Genomic DNA, 17,622 nt, shown 5'->3' with positions numbered 1-17,622 from the left:
ACTTTTGTAAGGGAAGTAAAAAGAAGTTCAATTACCAGTCCTACCTCAATTACCAGTGCTGGTTACAAGCAGACTATCAGAACACCAAACTTCTATCCCAAATTATCCAGATTTCAGGTAACCAAGTTTTCTATCTTGACATACTTCTGGTGCTCACCACCTCTTGTTTTTCCTACCCCTCATGCCTCCCTGCCCCCCAATTTTTTCATATTTCCCTGATTGTTGTCAATCACTTCAAACTGAAAAGGTGAAAAAAATTTTCATTTTCTCACACACAAGTAAAAACCAAAACAATACACCAGCCTTTCTTAATAACCTGACTCTGTTCTCTGCCTCATTCTGTGCTTTCTACTTCACTGGAGATCATTCATCCCTCTGAACCTTGCCTATAGGTATTCGCATTTTGTTTCTGTCTCTCTTATACCTTCCATTCTTCAGACCTGCTACATAACAGTCACCTCCTACTAAGTTTTGTCTCCTATCTTCCTGCTCTCTTTAATATCATTTCCCCTATCTATAATAAGAAATCCCTTCTTAATTAATAGGTCATCATCTTTGACTTTATCAACTATCTTAAGCCCATCCAAATATTCATTTCCCAGAAAGGATTAACATTACTCTTTTCATAAAGAAGCTCTTTGCACCTCTGGAACTTGGATAGATTGATTTGGTGCATTACCAGTTAAGACTTTTTGTCTGAAGAACACCATATATGATGGTAACTGAGCCAGGCATTGTGCTAAGTGCTTTAAATGGGTATTTTATTTACTCCTCACAATAATCCTACAGGGTAGGTACTATTGTTTTCCATAAAGAAAAGATGACAGAGAATCTCAGCTAGAAAGTACAAGAGTCAGGTTTCCAAGGAGCTTTATCTCATGCCAGAATCTGTTTGCTTGACCTCTTTTTAAACACTCAACTGATCTACTCTTGGAGCACCAGAGTAAATACCAATAAAAAACTTCAACTCTGAGCTCCCAAGAGCCACTTATGAGTCAAAGCATTAAAACAAATTTCACAATATATTTGCCTTGCCAAATACTCCTTGTTTCAGTAATCTTGGCTGCACAAGTTAAGTGTGCCTAAGGAGAAAAGACTCCACATCTAAATAGTTTTTGATGGCACAGAGGAAATGTTATTAGTACAGCTGGCAAGCTCAACTTTTGATCATGAGCTAGGATAAGTGTGGATTGTTATAGAAAAAGGAATGAACCAGAGAAGACAGGAAGGCTGTGTGGAAAAGTGAGACGACTGCTTGGAGTTTCAAGCAGAGGTCATATCACAGATGCAGATACATTTTTAGTTGATCATTAGCCCTTTCTCTGGAGGGATACCTATTGCTATTGTTTCTATCATTAATTCCTCACTTTCTCTTATTGCCAGAATTCTAAATGAGTGGGTAACCACTTTAACTCTCAAAATACTCCTGAAGCAATCTTTGCAAGAAGTTAGGAGTTCCTTTTGGTTGTCATGGAGATATTTCTAAGGACAGAACAGAATCCAGCATTTAAATTTAATTCTTATGATAAATCACCTGGCAGTTTTAGGACAATGAGCAAGAAATAGAAGACTGGCAACTACCTTTTGAGTTTCTACTGTGCTGACAACTAATCTTTAGTGTTTAGTTCTCAAAACCATTTTCTTTAATGTTCTTGAAAATACAAGACTAGGGTGAGGGAGTAGGGAGGAATCTGAATTTACTTGACTGTGGTGGCTATGATCTCAAATTACCTGGGGGAGGACAGGGGAAGAAATATATGTAAAAATAAAATAAAACCTTGTGGCTAGGGCCCTAAATTCATGACCCTGAACAAAGTAATTCTATGTAATATATCTATAAATACATAAAGGCCAGACCTCTTCACCCCACAGACAGAGTTCTATTTTTTCTTTTTTTTGCATTACACGGGCCTCTCACTGTTGTAGCCTCTCCCGTTGCGGAGCACAGGCTCCGGACGCGCAGGCTCAGCGGCCCTGGCTCACGGGCCCAGCTGCTCCGTGGCATGTGGGATCTTCCCAGACCGAGGCACCAACCCGTGTCCCCTGCATCGGCAGGTGGACACTCAACCACTGCGCCACCAGGGAAGCCCCAGAGTTCTACTTTTGATTAAACTGCTTTAGAATTTAATTTTCTTTAGGAAGGATGAATACAATTTAACATGAGAGATTATTTCTCACATAACGTGAGATACGTGGTTTTTCTCCTCATTTTTTTAAAGTAGACAATTCAGTGGTTTTTAGCATATTCACAGATTTGTGCAACCATCTTCACAACTAATTTTGGAATATTTTCATTACCTCAGAAACCCCACACCCCTTAGCCATCATCCACCCTAGCCCGTCATACCCTCCAGTTCCTGGCAACCACTAATCTACTTTCTATCTCCCCAGATTTTCCTATTCTGGACATTTCATGTAAATGGAATCCTACAATATGTGGTCTTTTGTAACTGGCTTCTTTCACTTAATGTTTTCAAGGTTCATCCATGTTGGAGTATGTATCAGTACGTCATTCCTTTTTATTGCCAAATAACATTCCTTTGTATGAATATACTATATTTTATTTATCCATTTATCAGTTGATGGACATTGGGTTGTTTCTACTTTTTGGCTACTGTGAATAATGCTGCTAGGAACATCCAAGTCTAACTTTTGGTGAGAATATATATTTTCACTTCTGTTGGATATATACCTAGGAGTGGAATTGTTGGGTCTTAACAGCAACTCTATGTTTAACCTTTTGAGGAACTGCCAGACCATTTTCCATATGGGATGCATAATTCTACATTCTCACCAGCAATGTATGAGTGTTCCAATTTCTTCACATCCTTACTGACATTTGTTATTTTCTGTTTTCTTGATTATAGCCATCCTAGTAGGTGTGAAGTGGTACTTCATTGTGGTTTTGGTTTGTATTTATCTGCAAAATGTTTCCTTAAATTAAGTAAAAGACAAGTTTACTTCTGAAGGTTCACAGCCTTCCATCCATTCCTCCTGCCTGAGACTGACACTTGGGCATCACCTGCTCAGCCTCCCAACCAGTTCTCTGAAGAACATACCTCATGGTCAGACTGGACTTTTGTAAAACAGAGATCTAGAGAGGCTGGAGGTGGGGGAGGGGTAGAAGAAACAAAAATGGATTCTCACTAGGAGAAGCAGAGTGGGAGATGCAGCACATTCCCCAGTGAATTGAGAGAGAAAAAAAAAAATGTAAGTGAAGGAGATGACACCATTAATAAACAAACTGGGTTATAACTGGATGTGAACTTACAGATCCAGGAAATGAGTCTGCTTTCTCTCTAGTTTCTAGTACAGATCTGGCACATAGTAGGTCCAAAAGGCATATCTATTGCTTAAACATATGAATAGACTGAAATAATAAGCCTACTTAAGCCTTGATGAAGGGATGGGCTTTTTTTTAATGCTTCAGACATTTAGATAACCTTCAAGAGTTTGGTTTGCATTTTCAAGGTATGGTTTCTGATGCCTTTTGCAATGTACTGAATATTTGTGTCCCCCCACCCCGCAAGTTCATATGTTGAAATCCTAATCCTCAGTGTGATGGTGTGAAGAGATGAGGCCTTTGGATGCTGCTTAGGTCATGAGGGTGAAGCTCTCATGAATGAGGTTAAGTGCCCTATAAATGGGACCCCATAGAGTTCTTGTGCCCTCTTTCCACCACGTGAGGACACAGTGAGAAGATGGCAATCTGTGGACCCGGAATCAGGCCCTCATTAGACTCCAGATCTGCTGGCACCTTGATCTTGGAATTCTCAGCCTCCAGAACTGTGAGAAATAAATGTTTGTTTTTTTAAGCCACCTAGTCTATGGTAATTTGCTACAACAGCCTGAACTGACTAAAACACCAGCTATAGGTTTATATCTTAAGTATGTGAGAGAAATCGGTATTTGTTTAGAAAGAAATCAGATATAAAGAGTTTTGTTTCAACCAAGGTAAACATCTAATTTTCTGGAATTAAAAAAATGAAACATAAGAAGTGGAAATTGCTGACTGGTGCTGACAACTCAAAATTTGAAGTAGTAAAACAAAGTACCAGGTGGCAAAAGTTGAATTAAATGAAACTTTGCTCTGTTCTTTCACTCTTTATTTGGTAAGTGGGCACAAGAGCTTCTATACCAACCTGACACTATAAAGGCCAGGGTATGTACAAAAAGTAAAACAATTTTTTTAATGATTATAATACCGATGTGTATGTGTGTTTCAACTTTTTGAAATGAGTCAAAGTGAGTCAAAATGAGTCAATACCAAACTGAGAACTTTGTAAAAAATTTCAAGCATCTAAAAACCAAATAAGCTAGTAACTTTGTAAAAATTAAAAAAAATCCAATACTTTCAAATCAGTATTCCAAATACAATGATTGTGGGATTCGCCAATCTATATATAGAGTATATCTGTCTGAATTTTGAAAAAACTACTGATAAATATATTTACTGTTTTAAAATGTCTCTCCATTTTTTCAAATAAGCACCCAAACAAGAAATTCCAGTTATTCCCTGCTACCAAAAAACCCAAAACAAACAAAAGGTTATTAGCACTTTCCCATGGTTTCAAATATGTATGGTGTTTTAAGTTTCTATGCTATAAGAATTTATAAGATATATATATTTCAAGACCATTCATTAATTCATTTTAGGAGACTATATACGAGCTGGGCTTATTTTTTTGTTATGGACATAACTCTGAAATTATTATTTACAACAGGTTCTTTTTCTCCCAAAAGAAATTTCAGAACCCATGAAGTATATTTTCCTCTAAAGAAATATAGCAAAGCTACCATTCTTTAGAGATGTAACTAAATCAATGATGTACACCTTAAAAAAAGGCAGATGATATTTTTATCTGAGCATTTTATAAAGGAGACGGGTAAGTTAGCAATCGCTGAAGAGGAATGTTCAAGTTCAAGCTTTGTTTGGCTGTGTCTCTGCAGGCTGCTCACAGCATTGATGAGTTGATGATCTGTGTCTACATAGTCTAAAATAGCAGTAATCCCCAATGAAATGTATGCTGCAGGCTTCGAGCACAAAGCACTGACATGCCATGATGGCAGCACAGGAACTGAAGAAATTTAGAGACAGGAGGTCAATAGATGAATCGATTCTTCTTACTAGAAGTGAGTAATTGTTGTCAAGTTCACTGATTACTAACATAATCCTTTAAGTGATGGTCATAAGTAATGATCATGAGCTAACGATGTCTTTTTAGGTGGTCCCTACCTCTTGAAGTTTCTTGCTTAAGACCAACTAGTCCAGTTAAGAGGCACAAGAGAAAAGGGGTTATGGGTGGTAACAGCATCAAGGAATTGGGGAGAGGGGAAAGGGTGATGGGAGAAGAGCAAGGATAATGCCAAAGAACCTAATGAAATCTGTGACAGTGCTCAGACAGTGGCCACTGTATATAGACAAGGTAGCTACCCAGTGAATGTGGAGCTGAACTTGCAGCAAGTCTTGAAAGTGCCTCTCCACTCCCACCCCACCCCCATCCACTTGCTCTCCATGGCCTGACAGTCATGCACAAGTATTTTAATAACGATGCTTGCATCTAGAGATTAAAGGCCTTATATAAGTGCTGTAAAAAAAAAATCAAGCAAGCATTGTTTTTGGCTGTAGATTAGATGAGGAGCTCAGAAGGGGAGATGTGGGCAATCCCTGTGATTAGTCCTGTGATCTTCATGAGTATCCTGCTTCCCTCTCCCATGTAGCCCTGCACACTGTGCTCATGTTCCCCAGCCTTGTTCTTTTCTACATCCGCTCTGCCTCCAAAATTCGTAAGAAGGCGTGTTCTTACTGTTTACTTATACTATCTCAAACATTGCTTATCATATTATTTTACTTCAGAGCATCCCAGAGTGATCACACAAATAAAAACTGTTTTTGAAATCTATATCTACACTGACATAGCTCTACAGATAGACTTGAATGTATGTACACATTAGTATATTTAGACATAGCTGCACCTGTGTAAGTTACACGTTTAAATGTTAAAAACATGTCAAAAATGTCTTCTCTTCCATACATATAATATTGTTAGCTAAACAATATAATTCTTTCTAATCAAATAACCACTGTGAAATACCTGATTCACTTTGCACCCGACAGCTGGGGCTGAAGCTTGTATTCCCAGTCAGAGTTGAATATAAGCACAATAGGAAAGGCAGAAACAGCTGCAAACTCTTGGGAGAAAACATTTGCAAAGCAACTTTGCCTTTAGGCTTCAGGGTAGGAAGGAAGTAAAATCATTTTTCTATTCCTTTTCATGTATGGCAGCTGTCTTTGGGAAAATTATGTCCCTTCTATATTGTAAGAGAAACTTCATAGTATTATTAAAACATGGGTTGTAGAAACTTAGGCTTGGCCACAGATTCAGCACTTCAGTGCAGTCAAAACATTTACAGAACTTGGCAGGTTACTGCTTGGATAGATTAAGCTGGATGGTCCCCAAATTTTTGCTGCATTCCTGACTCCGCCTCCACATTATTTGCTGTAAACAAACTGGATTTCAGTGATGTTGACTCTTTTATCCATTAAATGGTTTAGGTTTATTTATATAAAATTTTACTAAATGGAATTCTTCTGGGCAAGTGTCAGAGAAATAGATCCTCTCTGTGTGGGTTTCAGTAGCCCTGTGTTTTTTATGTCTTTGTTTTCTCTACTCTTCGTGTCAGATACATGTTTTTATTTCCTCTACTGAAATTTTAGTTCCTCAGAGGCAGGTTCTGTGTCACTGCTTCCTTTGCTGCACTCACTTGCCTAGTAAAGCAAAGTTAGTACCTTCTTGATACATATTTGATGAATTAAGAGCCACCTGGTTTAAAAAAAAAAATCAAGGATATCAGTGCTTTTCATAAAATAAATATCTACTCATATACTTATTTTCATCTTTGGTGTTATGGATGCAAAGGTGTACTATGGCTTCTTTTATGAAAATGCTGGGAGACAAGAATAAAACATCTGTTACATTTTTAATAGAAATGTTAAAGCATTTCTATTATAATGAGACTGATGTACATAACATATCACTTGGGTTGTGAAATCTGTCACACAGTAGAATTTACTTAGCTATTAAAGCAATCTATCTAAAAATGGAATTCTTTAGAATCTGGAAATAGGCCAGGAACCTTATGATGTGAAAAAGTGTCAGACCTAAAGTGACTGTAGAAAGTTTATTAATATGGAACTGGATTGGTGAGGTATTAGACAATTAAGAAAAAAAGAAAAGGAGAAAAAAGATAAAGGGAAGCAAATCAACATAGTGAACACAACAGAAATTCAATAGAGGAATTCAGTCATCCTCTAGATTTTTCTTGGAATTCTACAGAATAACATCAACGTAAACTAAAAACACATATAAACACCACATAACAAACACATTTTACAAGGATAATAGATACGATCATATTTCAAATATGTTAGAGTGCTTGTCTGTGTGGGAGGAGACTGGGCATCTCTCCTTCACATTTTGAGGAGTTAAGGACAGCACTGAATGTTCTGAAGTGGGTGAATAAGAACACTGGGCTGGGGGAGTGGGAGCAAAAGTGTAGTTAATTGTGAAGCAAAAGGAGGAGGGGAGACCAAGTGTGGGATTATTTAGATAACAGGATCTACAATATATGATTCATTTTGAGGTGGGAAAGCTGTATTTACACGTTTCATGATTTTGAAAAAATTCCACCATGCCCATTAGTACAAGAAAAACATCTGATCAGTACCCAGACTGCTCTAAGACAGTGGTAACTTTTAAGAAATATATTTGTTAAAGAATACAGATAGAGAATGTACAGATGGGCAAGCCATAGGAAAACATCATCGTCCTCAATTCGTTTACTAAAAGTCATTGCCGGACTGGGCTGTTAATTATGTCAGATGATTATGAAATAAACATCCTTCTTTAAAAGAAATTTCTAGTCTTTGTGGAAAGTCAACATTTCCAATAGATACCATCGTCACTGTGCATTAACCAAGAATCTACTAATGAACTCATGTTGAAAGCACTACCAATAACTATTAGAGCAGCAAAACAGACCCAACACGAGAGCATTTTAATTTCTGCAAAGTGCTAGGGTTCTTGTATCTAGGGGACACGATAACTGCAAGTCTGAAATGTGAACTTTTATTGTATGGAAATACTGTTGCTATCCATTAAAGGCATTTCTTAACAAAATCCGGATCTTTTTTTCCCAGTGTTTGCACTTTTTTGTGTCTGACCCCATCATTTTGCAGAATCAGGAGAACTGGAGTTACAATGGGATTTTGATGATAACGTCCCTTCCTAACTCCTGCCAATATTTCTCAATGATGTGAATGTTTCTTCTCATGGAGACGCACGGTTCACACAATAGCTCTCTTTTGATCCGTAGCTTCCCTTGAAATAGGAAAACATCGCCTGGAAGCGCTTTAATTGTTTCATTTTATTTTCCAATCATGTGATAGAAATCATGAATGGAAAAAAATACCCCAAACCATTCCAGGCAAGAAAATTAAAGCAACCACATTTAAACTGAAAGCTTTAAGAATTTAACAACAGAAAATAGGCCATACACTTCATAAAACGTGGACCAAGCTTCATTGCTTTGCTTTCAGTCTATGCCTCTAGCTTCCACTGTGATTTTCACTTACAGTATTTGCAAACACCTTACTGTAAAAAGAGAAGGAAATTAACTGCATAACACCGGATAAAACAGACACAGCCACTCGCAGAAAGTATGTACCTGCATGAATCGACCCTCTGATGTTCCAAGATTAGCGATGGTGAGGTCTCCTTTAATAAAGGTGGATATAGATGTTAAGAGGACTTGGTTGAACTGGCCCATGAATAAGTCAACGCGCTGCAAAGCTGTGGTAAACTCCGTTCGGTATTCATCACTGCGCACTTCGCAGCCTGATGAATTTCTCAAAAGTGTCTGGAATAAAATATGGTCATAGAATTAATGTGAGTCCAGATGTGAGCAAGCTATTAAGAAACTTTTTGGTGTGTCTTTTTAGAGCTTGGAGGGAATGGCAAAGATAATAGACAGTTTGCAAATAGACAAATAGTCCCAGAGAGGCAGAAACAATTCTAGTGACCTAAATGACTCTAGTACCAGTAGGTGCTGCTGTGTATATACAGACTCTAAAACTAGGGGCAAATCTTTCCCTCACAGTTTGTATCATGGTTTGATATGTACGTACATAAAAATGGAACTTAGCTGGTGCTAGTAAAAGAAAAACAAAACTATGAATGTTTCAGGCCTGGACATGAAGGTAATGCTTCTAGCAGGCAAGTCCAATGAGATGAATATCAACTGAAATAATCATAAATGTCAGAATCACACTAGGACATTATATTTTAAAACGTGCTCCTTTGTGCATTTGTGTGCAGTGGGGTGGTGGGGATAATTCATGGGGAAGTGGCAGAGCACAGACTCTAGACCTAGGTGCCTGCATCAAACCCTGGTCCTTAATGGTTACTCGTTGTATGTAATTTCTATAACCTCCCTGTGTTTGTGAAATTCATGTTATCTCTGTTATAGTTCCTCCATTTGTAAAATTGAGAGAATTACAGAAATGTACTTACCTTACAGAGCTGTTGTAAAGATTAAATGAGCTAGTTTACAGAAATCTCTTATAATAGAACCCAGCACAGAGAACACAGAGTATTTGTCCTCATTATGGTAAAAGGCTCAAAAAATGTAAAAGTTGTGCATCAAATGCTTTGTTAACCAGCTAACTAAAAGGCAATTACCACTAAATCAGGTATTTATCTTTTAGCTTTAACTTTAAGTGAAAGGATTTAAAGAACATTGTTCACTAATATATGACAATTTAAGTACTATGGATCCCTCCCTTCACCTTGACACCTCAGTCTGCTGATCTTCCTTCTATTACTTCTCAGATTGTAACATTTGTCTCCTTTGCAGGACCATCCATGCTTGCCTGTCAATGTTAGAGTTTCTCAAGACTCCATCCTAGGGCTGCTCCTCTGCTCACTCACTCTTCATACCCTCCACCCAGGATATCTCAGTTTTACTCTATTTAGTTGACACTCACATTTGTACCTCTAGGCTAACTTGCTCCTCTGAGCTGACTGTGCATTTATCAAACTGCCTATGAAATCTGAACTCAGATGTCTCAAAGACCTCAGGCTCAACATGACCAAAGTAGAAACCACAATCTTCCCCCATGCCTGACCTTGTGATATAATGCACCCCAGCAAATGGCTGCACCATTTCTCCAGGTGCACAAGTCAGAAATCTAAGTGTCATCCGTCATTCCTCCCCATACACAGTCCATCACCAATTCCCATCAATTGCACTTTCTAAATATCTCCTGGGTCTCTACAGTTTTCTCTATCTCTACCACGGCAACCTTCATCGAAGGCACCTCCATCCTTTCCTGAACTATGACAATGGCTTCTTAACTGGACCTGCCCCGTCCAATCTCATCTAATCTCTTTCTAGGTCCATTCTCCACACTGCAGCCAAATTTTCTTTTTAAACCACAAATCTCATCATGTCACTCTGCTTAAAACACTGAACATTTCCCCATTGCTCTTCGGATCAAGGACAAAACTTTTAATATGCCCCATTGGATCCTGCATCATCTGGTTCCTGCTCAAATTCTCCAGACTCACCCTGCGCTGTGTTCTTCCTTGCTCTCTATGCTCTAGTGAGCTGGCCTTCTCTTAGTTCTCTAAATAGCTATGTGTCCTCCATGACAGGGCCTCTGCACATGCTGTTCCCTCTGCCTGGAATGCTCCTTCCACCTCCAATGCCTCCTTCAGATCTCAGCTTGTCATCAGTTCCTCAGAAGGCCTGCCCTGACCCCAATATCTAGGTCAAATGCTTCTATTATAGACTGTCATAATACCATTTACTATGTGAAATAGCACTCATTATAGCTGCAACTACTATTCGCTTGTGTGATATAAGAGTGATGTGAGACTTCTCCCAAGTGGCTCCCTGTCTTTAGGGACCCTGCTTGTTTACCACTGTATTGCTAGTAGTAGATGAAATATCACACATAGTAGATGTTTAATAAATACTAATTGAATAAATGAACAAGTAAGTAAGTCAATTATGGGTAGATGGGGAATGAGTGTGAAGATATGAACCAATATTACTAAAGCTATTTTTTTTTCAGGAATAGGGATAGTTTATGAGTTTATAAGGGACAAATGGAGTGACTGACCCCGACTGTCCTGACAAGATAATTGCAAATTGGTAACTTTGGGGAAGATAATGGGGGGCAAGAAGGTGTATAAAGAAGGCAAAGTCTAACTTGAAGAAAGAGAGAAACAGCTCAGTTTTACACATCTTTGTATGTAGCTACAAGTCCAGGAAAATGATTTGAAGATTAGAGATTTTCTATTATTGTCCTATTATATTTGTAATAATCAGGAAGTTGTTAGAGCATATTTCAAACCAACTTAGTGCTTAAGAACAAACTGAAATAAAAAATTTAGTTACCCGTATGTAAAATAACCTTACTCCTTAATGTCAAACTTCTGTCACATTGAATGCAAAGTTCTTACATGTATTAACTTTTATGGTTAAATATCACCTAACATCCTGTTTTATATAGCAACAACTACTTTTTTATTTTAAATGGTGATACGTTAGCAAACAGAGAGTCTCAGAGATGCTAAATCTATGACTTCTAATAAGATGTTCTAGTTCTAGACATTTTTTGATATATTTGTGAGTGCTATTTTACTATTTAATTGGAAACTTTTCTTCACTAAAGTGCTATAGATTGCTCTGAGGAGTAGCAGATAACTGAGATGTACTGTCAGTTCAATAGTTACCAATTAATTGGTAATTAAGTTTCCATTGGTGATCAATCATCCATTTTGCAGAGAGTGCTAGAACCAGGGAAGCTTCTTAAAGGAGCAGAGGACATTTTTAAATCAAAGCCCTTCTGAAGTATTCCGTTATAGAGGTGGCTGCTCTTCAGAGTCAGCTTCTGTGATTTTGTTCATTTCTTGTTCTCCCTTTTTTCCAATGTCTAGGTGGCATTCTGGGAACTTTAAAGCCTCAGACTTGACTTGGGGTTCGGTGCTGGTGGAGATATGATGGATTCATCAGCATATAAAACAATTGGCAAATTGTGGAGTAGAGTCTTAGGTTGTAAACTAGTAGCAGCCTACTATCAACAAGAGTCCAGGAACTGTCTCATTTATCTTTTATCCCCACTGTGTACACTGCCTAGCACACTGTAGGTATTTAACAACTGCCTGCTGAAAAATTAATGCAATTATACTCCAATTTGCAAAGTAACCAGGCATAAAGCTCATTTGCCTACCCAGCTTGCTTTGTGGTCTGCCTTGCTGAATAGGGCGAGCTGGAGAACAGAGGTTTAGATGCATCTGAGTGTCTGCAAACCTGCAGGACCTCACTGATCTTTTCTAAATGAAGGGAGAGAAACAGGACCAGAACTTTAGCTTCTATGTGTCTGTTTTCTCACATGTAAGGCTTAATAAGTGTAGAACTCTGCATCAGAGTTAATGCAATATTTATATTCCACACTTCAAGGCTTCTCCTTCAGGAAACAGTAAGGTCTCTAAATGGTACTTCCTCAAGGACTGAGAGGGATTCCTGTCCCCCACCCCCCCACAAACAAATTCCAAAGTATAGAAACATTGAACAATGTTGGAATAGGATGTACAGAACTCCTTGATCTTAAAAAATTGTGCAATGGAGCCGAAAACCAAACATCATGTCAGGGTCAAGTGGCATTCAAATTTCAGAAGCCAGGGGACCCCAACCTTTTTCTTTTTCATTTTCTCCTCAGCTGAGATCTGCAGGAGAGGGGCACTAACTTCGAGGAAAACGTAACATTCCAGTGTTCGCTGCAGGAGAGGGGGACTACTCCTTGTCTCTTCCTGCTGAGAATCGTGATAAACTCGACGCCTGGGGTCAGGGTGGCAGGAACTGGCTTACAGAGCTGCGGGTTGTCGTTAATGCTTGAATAGTTAGACCTTTAACTATTAGAGGGAGCCTTGGTTTAAACTCTCAGCATTGCAAAGGTAAGGTATCTTGTAAATACTCCATCTGATTCACCATGTCCCTTACAGGTAACGAGTGAATGTGTTTGTTGCTCATTTGTGCAGGAAAGATGGGGTGACTTCTCACCACTTTACACACAGTTCCTGGTGTGATGTTGGAGTGGGACTGCGTCCAGCTGGAAGAACAACTACAGACCCACTGCCGGGGGGTCTCCTTGCCACTCGTGCTTCTCTTAAAGCCAAAGGTCTTGTATTTTGGGGTAAAAGTGAACGTAGCTGGTGAAAAGCAGTTCTCTGGTACAACAGCTGCTTTGGGGCACTGCAGAAGAGCCTTACAGAGAAAGTTTTCCCCCAGCACCAGTTGAGGAGCCAGACTAATGCTCTCTCTTTGGTAACAAAGGGAGGAAGAAGGAAGGAAGGAAGGAAGGGAGGGAGGAAATCAATCTTTACCCTGCACCTACACTGTGCCAGGCACTGAGTTGGGCATTTTCACGTACAAGCAGACTCACAGCAGCCCTGTGAGGTTTTATCACACTGAGTTTCAGGAGGAGACACAGGGCAGCCAAAGGTGGCGGCCACAGGTTCACACTGGAACAGGCATTCGAATTTAACTCTCTCTGACTCTCAAGCTCATGAATTGCTTTTGCTACTGTTTACTATTCTGGGCAAAGTTCCGAGAGTTGTACAATTAGAAAAATGGAAAGGACCTTAGAGACCATCTTACTCCAGTCCCTCACTTTATGTATGAGAAACCGAAAGCTAGGGAAGTTGTAACTCTAAGAGAGTTGGAATCACTTAACGAAAGTTATCATTTAACATGTAAATCCACAACGCTTCAAAGAAGGAAATGTATTGATAGATTTGCCCACCCCTGATTCCTTTTCTGAGAGAAAGGCTGGAATTAATCATTATTTTCTGGACCATGGCACAGAGATGACCACTAGCATTTTGGGCTGCTCTAGTTAGCATGGCTCTCAAATTTACCTCTTTGTCACCTATTTTGGTTAACGAACATTATTCCAACCCGGTCACTCGAAATTTCAGCCATCACCAACTCCTCTTTCTCCAGCATCTCTCACATCCAAGCAGTTGCTAGGTCTCGCTCAACTCTGTCTGCAGTGTCTCTCCTGTGCAGCTCTCCAGCCACCCCTGCACGCCTGCCCCAGGATAGGTGTTCCTCACTGGCCTTCCTGTCTCCCATCTCATCTGCCTTGAAGCAGTTACTTCCTTCTTCAAAATTTTAATTGCTTCCCGGAGGCCTGCAGGAAAAGTCCAGTCCCCTTAGTATGACATCCTAACCTGCCTTGATTAACATGCTTAGTCTTTTTTCCACTAAGGCATTAAGATTTTCCATTAAGATGGTCAGGGGACCATCTAGGACACCATGGGAATCTCAGAGTGACTATCCTGACACAAGACCCTTCCCATTTTTGGATTCTTGCATTTACTTTGGCAGCTGATGGCCCCCTCCCGCTGGCCACTGACACCCACTCCCTGCTCATGTAAACCTGAAGCCTGGCTCTCTCCTAAAGTCTCTCTTTACGATGTCTTTTGAATGACAGAAGTAATGTGTTTTGGGACTTCCCTGGTGGTGCAGGGGTTAAGAATCCGCCTGCCAATGAAAGGAACACGGTTCGATCCCTGGTCCGGGAAGATCCCACATATCGCGGAGCAACAAAGCCGGTGCACCACAAATACTGAGCCTGTGCTCTAGAGACCGCGAGCCACAACTACTGAGCCTGTGTGCCACAACCACTGAAGCCTGTGCGCCTAGAGCCTGTGCTCTGCAACAAGAGAAGCCACTGCAATGAGAAGTCTGCGCACCTTAACAAAGAGTAGCCCCCGCTTGCTGCAACTAGAGAAAGCCCGTGCGGCAACTAAGACCCAACTCAGCTAAAAAAAAAAAAAAGTAATGTGTTTTATTGGATGGGGGAGGGGAAATAGTGACAATGAATAAGAACAGTGGATAGTACAAGGGTACAGGAAGATACCATAGAGCTCAAGATACTTGATTCAAGAGGGAAAAAGAAATAAAATCATCCAGTACAATACGTTGTTTAGGTTATACACATGTGTAGCACAAGTAAAGGCAAGGGAAAGATGAACAAACAATTCACAATTGCCGTTTGCCCACTTTTCTGGGGCAGGAAGGTAGGAATAAGACTGGGTGTGACACATGAGGCCTTCAAAGGCATTGGTAATATTCTCTTTTTTCAGCTTCGTGGTAGAGAATCAGTATCTGTTTTATTTAGCATACACACTCACAATACATACATGTATATAGTACATTATTCTTTTGTATATATTACTATGTCATTATAAAAATAAATTTTAAAGAAAACAGTGAATAAATGGGAGGTAAGAAAGTGAAGAGAGCCGATTAACTACTCTCTCCACCCCAACTTTTTTTTTTTTTAACATCTTTATTGGAGTATAATTGCTTTAAAATGGTGTATTAGTTTCTGCTTTATAACAAAGTGAATCAGTTATACATATGCATATGTCCCCATATCTCTTCCCTCTTGTGTCTCCCTCCCTCCCACCCCTCTAGGTGGTCACAAAGCACCGAGCTGATCTCCCAGTGCTATGCGGCTGCTTCCCACTAGCTATTTTACGTTTGCTAGTGTATATATGTCCATGCCACTCTCTCACTTTGTCCCAGCTTACCCTTCCCCCTCCCTGTACCCTCAAGTCCATTCTCTAGTAGGTCTGTGTCTTTATTCCCTAGGTTCCTCATGACAATTTTTTTTTTTTTAGATTCCATATATATGTGTTAGCATACGGTATTTGTTCTTCTCTTTCTGACTTACTTCACTCTGTATGACAGACTCTAGATCCATCCACCTCACTACAAATAACTCGATTTTGTTTCTTTTTATGCCTGAGTAATATTCCATTGTATATATGTGCCACATTTTCTTTATCTGTTCATCTGTTGATGGACACTTAGGTTGCTTCCATGTCCTGGCTATTGTAAACAGAGCTGCAATGAACATTTTGGTACAGGACTCTTTTTTAATTATGGTTTTCTCAGGGTATATGCCCAGTAGTGGGATTGCTGGGTCATATGGTAGTTCTATTTTTAATTTTTTAAGGAATCTCCAAACTGTTCTCCATAGTGGCTGTATCAATTTACATAACCATCAACAGTGCAAGAGGGTTCCCTTTTCTCCACACCCTCTCCAGCATTTATTGTTTGTAGATTTTTTGATGATGGCCATTCTGACCGGTGAGAGATGATACCTCGTTGAAGTTTTGATTTGCATTTCTCTAATGATTAATGATGTTGAGCATTCTTTCATGTGTTTGTTGGCAATCTGTATATCTTCTTTGGAGAAATGTCTATTTAAGTCTTCTGCTCAGTTTTGGATTGGGTTGTTTGTTGTTTTGATATTGAGCTGAATGAGCTGCTTGTACATTTTGGAGATTAATCCTTTGTCAGTTGCTTCATTTGCAATATTTTCTCCCATTCTGAGGGTTGTCTTTTCGCCTTGTTTATGGTTTCCTTTGCTGTGCAAAAGCTTTTAAGTTTCATTAGGTCCCATTTGTTTATTTTTGTTTTTATTTCCATTTCTCTAGGAGGTGGGGCAAAAAGGATCTTGCTGTGATTTATGTCACAGAGTGTTCTGCCTATGTCTTCCTCTAAGAGTTTTATAGTGTCTGGCCTTACATTTAGGTCTTTAATCCATTTTGAGTTTATTTTTGTGCGTGGTGTTAGGGAGTGTTCTAATTTCATTCTTTTATATGTAGCTGTCCAGTTTTCCCAGCACCACTTATTGAAGAGGCTGTCTTTTCTCCACTCTACATTCTTGCCTCCTTTATCAAAGATAAGGTGACCATATGTGCGTGGGTTTACCTCTGGGCTTTCTATCCTGTTCCATTGATCTATATTTCTGTTTCTGTGCCAGTACCATACTGTCTTGATTACTGTAGCTTTGTAGTATAGTCTGAAGTCAGGAAGCCTTATTTCGCCAGCTCCGGTTTTCTTTCTCAAGATTGCTTTGGCTATTCAGGGTCTTTCGTGTTCCCATAAAAATTGTGAATTTTTTTGTTCTAGTTCTGTGAAAAATGTCAGTGGTAGTTTGATAGGGATTCCATTGACTCTGTAGTTTGCTTTGGGTAGTATAGTCATTTTCACAATGCTGATTCTTCCAATATAAGAACATGGTATATCTCTCCATCTATTTGTATCATCTTTAATTTCTTTCATCAGTGTCTTATAATTTTCTGCATATAGGTCTTTTGTCTCCTAAGGTAGATTTATTCCTAGTTATTTGATTCTTTTTGCTGCAGTGGTAAATGGGAATATTTTCTCAATTTCACTTTCAGATTTTTCATCATTAGTGTATAGGAATGCAAGAGATTTCTGTGCATTAACTTTGTATCCTGCCACTTTACCAAATTCATTGATTAGCTCTGGTAGTTTTCTGGAAGCATCTTTAGGATTCCCCATGTATAGTATCATGTCATCTGCAAACAGTGACAGCTTTACTTCTTCTTTTCTGATTTGGATTCCTTTTATTTCCTTTTCTTCTGTGGTTGCTTTGGCTAAAACCTCCAAAACTATGGTGAATAACAGTGGTGAGAGTGGGCAACCTTGTCTTGTTCCTGATCTTAGTGG

General features: G+C 39.2%; 1 protein-coding gene across 1 annotated transcript in view; it reads right to left on the bottom strand.

The window, feature by feature from the left end:
* Positions 1 to 17,622, bottom strand: part of MET (MET proto-oncogene, receptor tyrosine kinase) — a 128,898-nt gene that overhangs the window by 49,734 nt on the left and 61,542 nt on the right. Inside the window, exon 3 of the mRNA XM_065883727.1 lies at positions 8,728 to 8,919. Coding sequence (XP_065739799.1) covers positions 8,728 to 8,919 — 192 coding nt within the window. The remainder of the gene's footprint in view (positions 1 to 8,727; positions 8,920 to 17,622) is intronic.

This window comes from Phocoena phocoena, chromosome 9, assembly GCF_963924675.1.
Source record: "Phocoena phocoena chromosome 9, mPhoPho1.1, whole genome shotgun sequence".
NCBI classification, from domain to species: domain Eukaryota; kingdom Metazoa; phylum Chordata; class Mammalia; order Artiodactyla; family Phocoenidae; genus Phocoena; species Phocoena phocoena.
This window is presented reverse-complemented; position numbering and strand designations above follow the sequence as displayed.